This window comes from Miniopterus schreibersii (genome assembly GCF_964146895.1).
Source record: "Miniopterus schreibersii genome assembly, chromosome: 14".
In the NCBI taxonomy this organism is placed as follows: Eukaryota; Metazoa; Chordata; class Mammalia; order Chiroptera; family Miniopteridae; genus Miniopterus; species Miniopterus schreibersii.
In genome coordinates, this window is record NC_138114.1 from 37,660,097 (window position 1) to 37,670,376 (window position 10,280).

Genomic DNA, 10,280 nt, shown 5'->3' on the forward strand with positions numbered 1-10,280 from the left:
TCTTCAGAGCTTTGGATTTAATTGCTTTAAAGTGAAGTCCAGTGTTTTGTTGAAGCTCCTTAGATGATTGGAAGCCTTATGTGTCAAATGTAGATACTGCCAGTGTAGGCGGGGCCTGAGCTTCTGCATTGTGCAGATGCTCTGGTCCAGGGCCCATGCTGAGAGGCCACTGTTCTACACCCTTGTCTCCTACAGGTCAGGACCAGTGCGCAGGGGTGTCTGAGTGCTGAAAGTGTAGGAGTGACACTCCAGGCCTCTGGCTCTTCTGAGTAGTTCTGTGGCCCAGCCTTCTTGGGTTCCTCAGAGCAGGCATTACCCAAGTTGGGGAGACTCTTCAGGACCGTGGGAGCCTTCTGACCGTGGGAATAAGCTGGGGAACTTGGCATCTCTATCTGTCCTCAGGCACAAAAGAGGGTCATCTCCATCCCTCATTAATGGTGGGGACTATTAGGGTGCTCTTGGGGGATCCTGCACAAACATTGACATTGTCTTAGGCATCCTGAGTATGTCTGTGTGGACAGGTCATGGGCTGACAAGGGGTTCTTTCTAAAAGTCCCTTCTGAACCTGCCTCTCTCCACCTCTGGGGAAGTGCCTGACAAAGAAATCACCTGGTCAAAACCAACTATTGTTTTCTTTGATTTAATTAAAAACTTAAAAAAAAAAAAAAATTAAAGACCAAACACTACCTGCATCAGTCTAGTACCTGTGGCCTCATAGCAGTAGCAATAATTTACTCTTCATCAAGGTAAAGGGACATGCGGGGCTGAGGAATGAACCCCAAGAAGCGAGCCTGTGGAAGGGGGTCTAGGCTGGGCTTCTCTCCAGTCCAGGGGGAAGGGAACTGGCAGAGATGGGGACAGTGGGGAGGTGTGGCTGGAGGGCACTGTGACCCTAATGCCTTTCCTTTGGGGGCTACGAGAAGACACATGAAGGGGCACTGGGGGTGGAGAACTGTCTTCCAAGTAGCTCAGCCTAATATCAAGACTTCCCTCTCCAAGGCGAGGCCCCACCAGCAGCAGAGGGGAGCTGACACCATGGTCCACTCCAGAAACCATCTGGGCCGCTCATAGCTCCTCTACCCTTCCCTCCATCTCTCCTCCCTGCCTACTTTCTGAGACCCTCAGGGTTTCCCCTCAAAAGAGAAAGCCTGATTTCTAAGAGAGGAAGCCCCCAGATACCGCAGAACCCCTCGGTCAAGCCCTGGCTCCATGCCCATCCCTTAGGGCCTGTGCTGGGCCTTGGGGCCAGGGCAGGAGGTGACAGGGAGTCCCGGGGCAAGGCACAGCTGGCTGGTGGGGCAGGGCGAGGCACTCTTCAGTGGGGCTCGGCAGCCCCGTAGAAGAAGGGGTAGTAGAGGGAGCAGGGGTAGGAGAACATGAACTTGACGGCGAACTTCATCTCCTTATTCTTCTTGTCCCAGCGGTAGACGGCCATGAGCAGCAGCTGTCCGTCTACCTTGCGGCCCATGACCAGGAAGCTGCCAGCCAGGCTGTCCAGCTGTGGGCAGGGGCAGCCCGCACCGTTCTTCATATGCAGCACCAGCCTCTTGGTGTCCTTGCGCTTCAGGGGGCCCGGCTTGAGCAGCTTCTTCTTTTTCTGGGCTCCAATCAGCTTCCGGTCCCCATTCTCTATCTTGATCTCCTTGATGCGCATTTTGACCACTGTGGGGGGGGACAGAGGACAGCCTGAGAATGGGCAGGCTGGCCCAGGACGCTGGTGGCCCCACAGTTGGTGCTTATGCCTGAGGCTTCAAGCCTGGCGTGTACATGTTATATTTATGAAGCTCCTATCATGTGTTGGACTTTCACGGACATTATCACGTGTTATCCTAGAGGTATAGGTGGGGGTGGGGGGTGGAAATGAGGTTTGGAGAGGTTGTGAGCTGCCCCAGTTCTAGAGCCTGGATTGAAGGGAGGTCTAGTGGACTCCAGAACCCACGCCCTTCCCAACAGGACGTGCACAGTGGAGAGCTCTCAATGGGGAGTGGGCTTTTGGGCTCTCCAGGGAGGGAAGTATTGGAGGTGTGGTGACCAATTGGAGGGTTTGGTGGAGAGGGGTCCTTGAGATGGAGGGAGGCTGATCTCTGGGGATATTTCTGAATGGAACTTGTGTGTGTGTGTGTGTGGAGTGGAGTGTATATGGTGGGTATGAGTGTGTGTATGTGTATGTGTGTGTGTGTGTGGAGTAGAGTGTATGTGGTGGGTATGAGTGTGTGTGTGTGTGTGTGTGTGTGGAGTGTATATGGTGGGTATGAGTGTGTGTGTGTGTGTGTGGAGTGTATATGGTGGGTATGAGTCTGTGTATGTGTGTGTGTGGAGTGTATATGGTGGGTGTGAGTCTGTGTGTGTGTGTGTGTGGAGTGGAGTGTATATGGTGGGTATGAGTATGAGTGTGTGTGTATGTGTGTGGAGTGGAGTGTATATGGTGGGTGTGAGTCTGTGTGTGTGTGTGTGTGTGGAGTGGAGTGTATATGGTGGGTGTGAGTCTGTGTGTGTGTGTGGAGTGGAGTGTATATGGTGGGTATGAGTGTGAGTGTGTGTGTGTATGTGTGTGGAGTGGAGTGTATATGGTGGGTGTGAGTCTGTGTGTGTGTGTGTGTGTGTGTGGAGTGGAGTGTATATGGTGGGTATGAGTCTGTGAGTGTGTGGTGTGGAGTGTATATGGTGGGTATGAGTCTCTGTGTGTGTGTGCACACGCATGGTGTTTGACAGCTGGCTCTGGGGAGGGCATGCCCTGTAGCACGTGCTGGTTCCCATGGGGTAAACCCCTCTATGACCCCCACATCACCGAGTGCAAGGTTGGGAAGCGCTGTGCACAGCCAGCTCTTGGTGGTGTGAACACACGACCGTAATCTGTGTGAGACTGCAGTGTGGGAGGGAGTGTGGATGTGTGGTATATGTGTTTTGTGTATGGGTGTGGGGTAATAGGGGTGTGTGGTTGAAGATGAGAGTGGTCAGAGAGTGTTCAGGGCACTCCAAGGTGACCACAGCCAGCCTAACACAGTTGGGAACAGAGTCCTGAGCTTGGGGACGAGTCACTTGGGCTAGTCTCCCCCTTCTTCAGGCCTCTGGGCCCCACCTCTGAGCATCCAAGGGAGAAGCCAGAGAATAACATTTCTACCCAGGGAAGGAAATTGTTATAAATTCTCTCCTCTTTCTCCCTCTCCCCCTACCTCCTCATTTTCTCTCTTGGACACAGCCACCCCTTGCTTTAGCCGTATTCTCTTTCCGAACAGATCAGTGACCTGAAAGACCTGCTGAAGTAAGGATTTCGTTGCTCTCTCTTTTATAGACAGGGAGGCCAAGACACAAAACAGGAGCCGACTTGGCAAAGATCACAAGCTGGGCTGTGTGGTCCACGCAGGAGCCAGGGCCTGACTGGACTTGGCTCAGCTGCCCCAGGAATGAGGCGCTCCACGATGAAGCTGTGGGGCAGGTGACCACAGCTCCCCTGACTAGAGTGCATCGGTGCTCAGCAAAGGACCCAGGGACAAGGGGGCTGCACTTCTGTCCTGGAGCCCGTCTCTCCCCACCTGCTGCCCCCATCCATCTCGGGGCTAAGCCTGCTCACCAAAGAGAACCCAGCCCTGGAGGCCCCTCTGTGGACAGTGCCAAGGGAGGGCTGCAGGAGCCCTGGCCTGAGGACCATGGCCTGAAGCCCCTGAGATGATGTTAAAAAAGAGGGGCATTTCTCTGGGGAGAGGGTTCATGGTTATCATCAGTCTAAAAAGGGTCCATAAGACAAAAACGGTTAGGGTTCACAGTGACGGGTGTGTGCATATGTGTTCATATGTGTGCAGGTCAAGGAGGAGGGGCTGGGGGTGGCTGCGTGGGCTCCACACTCACCGAAGTCGCTGGAGCACATCTGCTCCATGAGGCCATCCGCGTTGTGCTCCATCTCGCACTGGGCACAGATCTTGGTCACTGAAGAGAGAAGCAAGGGTGGGGTCGAGGGAGGCTGGTATGGGGACCAGAGTCCAAAGAACCACCTAGGGTGCAGACTCACCCACTGACAAGCCGCCTGCCCCTGCCCAGCCCCTGCTGCCTTATCAGGAAATGGGATGATGGTAGTGGTAACAGGACCTGCTCACTGAGTGGCGGTGAACATGAAAAGAGAAGGCTGTGCAGGGACAAAGCTGCCCAGGTGGGCACGACTGCCCACGGCCCTGGCAGCTGCAGCCATGACGTGCACTGTCTTCTAAATTTTGTTTCATTTAATCCTCAGTCTATGAAGTAGGTATTTGTTTTAAAGAAAAGGAAACTGAGGGTCAGAGTGGCTACCCAAGTCTGCAAAGCCATGAAAACTGAGTGTAGAACTCAGGGTTTGTGACTCCCAGGCTAGTGCTGGGGTGGGGGTGTTTGTGGGGTCCCACTAGGAACACAGGGTCCAGGCATGTGGGTAGACAAGTGATGCTGGCAGGGCCAGGACTGTGGTAGAGGAGCACCCACCCCTCTAGAGTGTGCAGCCTTAGCCCTGCCAGGATTTCTGATTTTTCAAAGGAAGCCCAAACTCTTAATTTTTCTATGAAATATTCTGAGTATTGTCTGTTACACTCAGGCTGCTGGTCCTGGGGCCACCACGTAGCACCTGACCTCTGCACCCCATGTCTCTGTCTCCAGGTGGGCCCCCAGCATGGGGTAAAGAGGGACCCAGGGAGGGCCGAGTGCAAGGGTAGGGGCCGGGTAGGGGCCAGGTGGATGCCAAGCCTCGGACTTCCCTGCCTTCCGCACTGTTAATGGTTGGGCTCTAAGAAAACCAGAAAAGGAGCCAGCTGGGATCCCGGCTGGGGACTATGCTGCCTCTGTGCAAGCTGTTCTTTCTCCGTTTCCCTGCCCCACTTTCAGCCCTTTCATCCCGTGGGGTGGGGAGCTTCCCTCCTCCCGACACTGAGACCCTCCGACACTCCGGTCACAGGAGAGGCGGTGGTGTGTTCCTTGGCGAGGCTAGCCCTGATGGGTGGGGGGCCTGTTGGGGCCCAGCTGTTCTGGGGAGCCAGGTCAGATGGGAAAAAAGGAGAGCTGTGATGCCCTATGGGGAAGTCCCAGCGTTGGGGCTCCTTAGACTCAGCCTCCTAGGCAAAGCTTTCTGCTCAGTGCAGGGGTTTACCCTCCTGTTGGGCACCGGCTGTGGGCTATTCTGCCTGAAAGGAGTTGGGCAGACAGGGTGAAGGGGGAGGGGGGCGCACAGTGAAGGGGGGCTGAGACCAAGGAGGAATTAGGGGTAATGGGACTTGGGAGGTGGGTGGGAGGCAGAACCTGGGATGTCATAGGAACTTGGGGTCTCTTTCTATGTCACACATGGGGAACCCGATGCTCAAAGTTAAGCAACTCCCTGAAGGGGCAGAGCCTGGCAATCTGCTCTTTTTTCTGCATTGGGTCTTGCCCAAGGTCTCCCGGTCTGGGGGACTGGGAAGAGAGAGGGAAAATTTAGGGTTCCCAGGAATAGAAAATAGGGAGATGGAAATCATAGCCCAAGTGTGCACTTAGTCCTCCGTCTTTCACTATATCCCCTCCCTCACCCTCCTCCCCTCCCAAGGTCCCCACCAAACTGGGTGGGGATCCTTGCCTTGTGCCTTGGGGTCCAGGGTTGTGGGGGAGGTGAAAGGCATTGTTTAGCGACCCCCAGAACTCGGGCTGAGAGAGGGATTGAGGCTTTTATCAGGATGCCCTAGGATGAGGGGACAGTATTGGGGCCACCCCAGGGATTCCAACGGTTTGGGAAGGTGGGCGCTGCAAGGGAAGCCTGGGGGGTTGTCAGGAACAGAGTTGAAACGGGGAGAACCAGTGGGAATGTCCAGAGCCGCAGGGGGGTCCTGCTCTGGCATCCACGGGGGAGGAGGGAAGGCTGGAAGGCTGTGGGAGACGATCCCCGGGGTGCGTTTGTGTGTGTGTGTGTGTACAGGGTTGACACCTCTGGGGGCTCGCAGAGCTGTGCTAAGGGGGTGGGGGTGGCATCCGTGCGGGGCCCAGCTCGCGGGCACCGAGGCCATGGGAGCGCGCAGGGACGGCGGCGGCAGCGCTACCTGGAGGCGCGGTGGCGGGCAGGTGCCCGAACTGCACAGCGATGCAGAGGTCGTTGTCCAGGGGAAACTTGTGGCAGTGCAGCATCTCGGGCCAGGGGAAGCCGTAGGCCTCCATGAGCGGCGCGCAGCCGGCGCGCACGGCCTCGCACAGCGAGCGGCACGGGTAGATGGGCTGGTCGAGGCAGACGGGGGCGAAGAGCGAGCAGAGGAAGACCTGCGTGTCCGAGTGGCAGCGCTTGGCCAGCAGCGGCAGCCAGCTGCTCGCCTGCTGCTTCACCTCGGCCAGGCTCTCGTGCTCCAGCAGGTTGGGCAGCCGCATGCGCTTGTAGCCCACCGTGTGGCAGAGCGGCAGGTCCGCGGGGATGTCGAGGCACTTGGGCGGCTTGGAGTACGAGCGCCCGTGCAGCGGCTCGGTCTGCCAGCCGTAGTAGTCGTACTCCTGCGCGCACGCCGGGGCCCAGTGCAGCGCCGCCAGCAGCAGCGCCAGCGCCCCCGCCCGCATGGCTGCGCAGTCCCCGCCGCTCGCCGCGCGGCGCCCCCCGCTGTCCCGCGTGCTCCGGCCGCCACGACGCTCCCCTCCAGCCGCCGAAGCCGAAGTCGTCCGACTGGGTGGCTGATTTCGCTCCCCTCCGAGGCGCACCAAATGGGACCCTGGCGCCTCCCACTTCGGGGCTCCAGCCCCGGCCTAGGCGCGAGCCCCAGCCAATCTCCGGCCACCGGGTCCCCGCCCCGGGGCAGCAGGGAGGCGGGGAGGAGCCCCCAGGCCCCTCCCACCGGCTCCCGCACCTCCCGCTGGGCGCCGGCCCCGCGCCCCTCTCGGATCGCCTGCGCCCTCGCCACGGCCCGGGTCTCGCCTCGCGCCTCTTCTTGAGGCTCCCTCGCCTCTCTCGGCATTTTCCTCGCCCCCCACCGTCTCCCTCCTCCCTCCTTATCTCTCGCCGCCCCACCCTCTCCTGCTCCCTTTCCCACTCACTTCGCTCGCTTATCTCTCCGTCTCGGCCATCCCCCCTCCACTCTGTTTTCTCTTCCCCGACACCTCGGGTCTCCCTTCTCCCTGCAGGAGGCTCCCGGCCCCCACACCCTCCTGGTGCAGGCGGGCAGTTCTTTACCCCTCAGTCTTCAAGCATTTTCCGAGCTCCTGCTCGGTGCTGGGCAATGTGCTGGCTGCTGGAGAGTCACAGATGGATGTGACCCCAACCCACCTCCAGAACCGTCCTGAACTAGCGGGGCGAAGACAACCGTAACTGCTATTTAGTGAGTTCTTCCTAAGTGCCAAAGACACTGCACAGCACTTTACAACCTTATCAACTACTGTTTCTAATGATAAAGGTATCAACTACTCTTCCTAAAGTAAGTGGATACTTACTGGGGGCTTACAGTGAGCCAAGTCTGTTCTAAGCACATTGTGTAAATTATCTCATTTAATTCACATAGTAACGCTATAAGGTGGGTAGGTACTATTAATAACCCCACTTTACAGGTATAGGTACTGAAAGGGGTTAAGAGAGGTTAAGTAAGCACTGGTGTGGGGACTTGAACCCAGGTAGTCGGCTGCAGAGTCAGAGCCCAGATGCACCTGGAGGTCTGGATTCTGAGTCCGCAGGCTTAATGGCTGGGGCGGAGGGGGAGGGGGAGGGGCGGGGCCGGGCTCAGGGAGGTGAGGTAACTGGTCCTTGGTCACATAGCTAATAGGTGAAGGAGCCAGGATTCAAATCCAGGTGTTGGGCTCCAAAGGCCAGGGCTTAACCACTCTGCCCTAAGATAAATTCCAACCCAGGGTAGGAAATGCAGAGGGAGGAGAGTTTACCTCCCCTGGGAGCTGGGAGAAGGAAGGAACTGAGAAGGATATCCAGGGAGGCATCAGAGAGGAGGCAGCCTCTGGAGTATGTTTGGGGTCTTTTTCTTTTGTCTGGGTCCTGCCTTCCATTGGCTTTCCTGTGGGAGGTGCTTTGGCTGAGAGGCTTGTGGGTAGAATGGCTGGGACTTGACCTCCCAACCTTTGCTGGGGAGGGTACCATGGGGAGGTGTCTTGTAGGAGGGCTTGGGGTGCTCTGGGAGCTGGCTCCCTGGGAGGCAGCAGTGCTGGCGCACTTGCCCCCTCCATAGCTCCCTTATCCCTCAGCCTCCCATTCCTCCTGAATGTTTCCCAGCCGCCTGGCTTCCCGTGGATCTGTCCTTGTAGTGGAGAGAGCACAGGACCACTCCTCTCACTATTCACCACACACGGAGCCCCTACACACAGAGAAGGGGGTACAGAAATGCAAAAGACATAGGCCCTGCTTCATCTGATCTGGTCGTGAGAAGAAGACACAAGGCAGAGGAGGCAGAAGAGAATTCAGCAGACAGAACTAGGGGTGGGACAGAATATCTTTTGATGTCCAGGATCACCCAGTTGGGTCCAGGTGGAACAAGCTGAGGCTATTTCCTCCCCTTTCCCTCTCCCAATCCCCAGCAAGAGAGATTCTGTGGATGACCACTCAGGAGGTGAAGGTCTGGTCCCCACAGGGTCAGAAAGCACAGTATAGTAATCGTGCAAGAGTCTGGACTCTGCAGACAGAAAGTCAGGTTTGAAGCCAAGTGCATACTCACTGAGTGACCTTGGGCAAGTACTTAGCCATTTGGACTCTCCATTTCCTTGTAAGCTGAAACCTCCTCAGCAGTTATTGTGAGGGGCAAACAAAATGATGCATGGAAAGAAAGCCCCCTGCACAGCGCCAGCACATAATAGCACCTAGGAATGTTAGATCTCCAAGGGATGTGTAAAAATGTGGTGTGTGTTCCGAAAGCTCCCTTGGACACCTTGGTCCTGGCTCCGGTTTGGGATTCTGCTTCCTGCGCTCCAGCTCATCCCCAAGCCTCCCCCTCGGCTTGGCACTCCAGGGGAGGTGTGGCTGAGGGGAGGGAGGGGTGTTGGAGCTCCCCAGGTGGTTGTACAAGGTGCTGGCTCCCTGGGCAGCTGGTCACCTGTGCTGTTCTTGGAGTTCCAGTGCCTGGTCTGGACAGACGGAGGCTTTGTTCCTGCTGCTGGTTATGTAAGAACTGCAGATGGTCGGAGAGCGGAGTGAATGTGTACCTGGCAGCTCCAGGGGCTCTGAGGGGCAGAGGGATTAGGCTGGCAGCCTCCTGGAACAGGAGGATGGGCAGTGTTCACCCAGCTCTGCCTGGGGAAACCTTGAGGCTCCCTGGCCTGGAACCCATGCTGAGAGCCAGGAGGGAAGCTCTTCATGAGAATGGTGCCCAGGTGGTGGCTGCACCCTGGGGCAGCCGCTCAGGGAACCTCTCCCGCTGAGGCCAGGCCATTTGGTCATCCTGGCTCTGCAGCCTGAGAAGGGAGGAGGCGGCGCTGCAGGGTGGTGCCCATTCCTGACGAAGCTGTTCCAGGGCCCAGGCAGCTGAGTGGGACACCTGGCATGCTGGGCATCTGCCCACCTTGGAGTGTCTGCGGCCTGTCCAGGCACACATCTCCCCCAGCTGACAGAGGGGGCTGTTTGTTTAAAAGAATGTTTATTCCTGGTTTGTTGTGAGCAAAGTCCTATGTAGATACCTCGTCATTCAAACTTGTTAATCATGTTATCAAATCCTACAGTTTTCTATTTTTTTATTGCCTACGTCAGTGGTTCTCCAAGTGTGATCAGGATTCTCCTGAAGGTCCCCAAGTCCCTTTCAGAGGTCTACAAGGCCAAAATGGTCCATAATTCTGAGGTCCACTCAAAGTACAAGATACACCAGTGGGTTTTAAGGTGATAGAGTAAGAAAAGTTTATTGATATGGTTTCAGATTCTACATTACAACCAACATTTAAGGAACAGCCACATGTCAATTTTTTTGGTAGTATCAAAGAAGAATATCCACAATATCTGAAAAGGCTATTAAAATACTCTCCTTTCCAACTACATTTCTGTGTGAAGCCATATTTTCTTTATATACTTCAACCAAAACAACATGTAACAACACAGTGAATGCAGAAGGAGATATGAAAGTCTGTTTTCTGTGAAGCCAGACACGAAAGAGACTTGCAAAAATGTAAAACAATGCCACTCTTCTATTTTTTTTGGTAAAATACAATTATTTTTCACAAAATTTACGTTAACATATAATGGGTTTATTATTGTTATTTTAAATAAATTAGTAAGTAAAATTTTTCTTAGTTTTAATTTTAAACATGGTAAATATTGATAGGTGTAAACCCATATAAACAAAAGCTCTTTAATCTAAAAACCTCAATAATTTTTAAGAGTGTAAAGGGGTCGTAAGACC

At 55.4% G+C, this 10,280-nt stretch overlaps 1 protein-coding gene across 1 annotated transcript; it reads right to left on the reverse strand.

Moving 5' to 3' along the window:
* On the reverse strand, positions 1-6,624 carry SFRP5 (secreted frizzled related protein 5). Its single transcript, XM_081157553.1, has 3 exons — positions 6,024-6,624; positions 3,847-3,924; positions 1-1,662 (listed from the first exon to the last, which is right to left on the reverse strand). The coding sequence occupies exons 1-3, from the start codon at positions 6,523-6,525 to the stop codon at positions 1,316-1,318; spliced, it is 927 nt and encodes a 308-aa protein (XP_081013679.1). The 5' UTR covers positions 6,526-6,624; the 3' UTR covers positions 1-1,315.
* Positions 6,625-10,280: the final 3,656 nt, after the last annotated feature.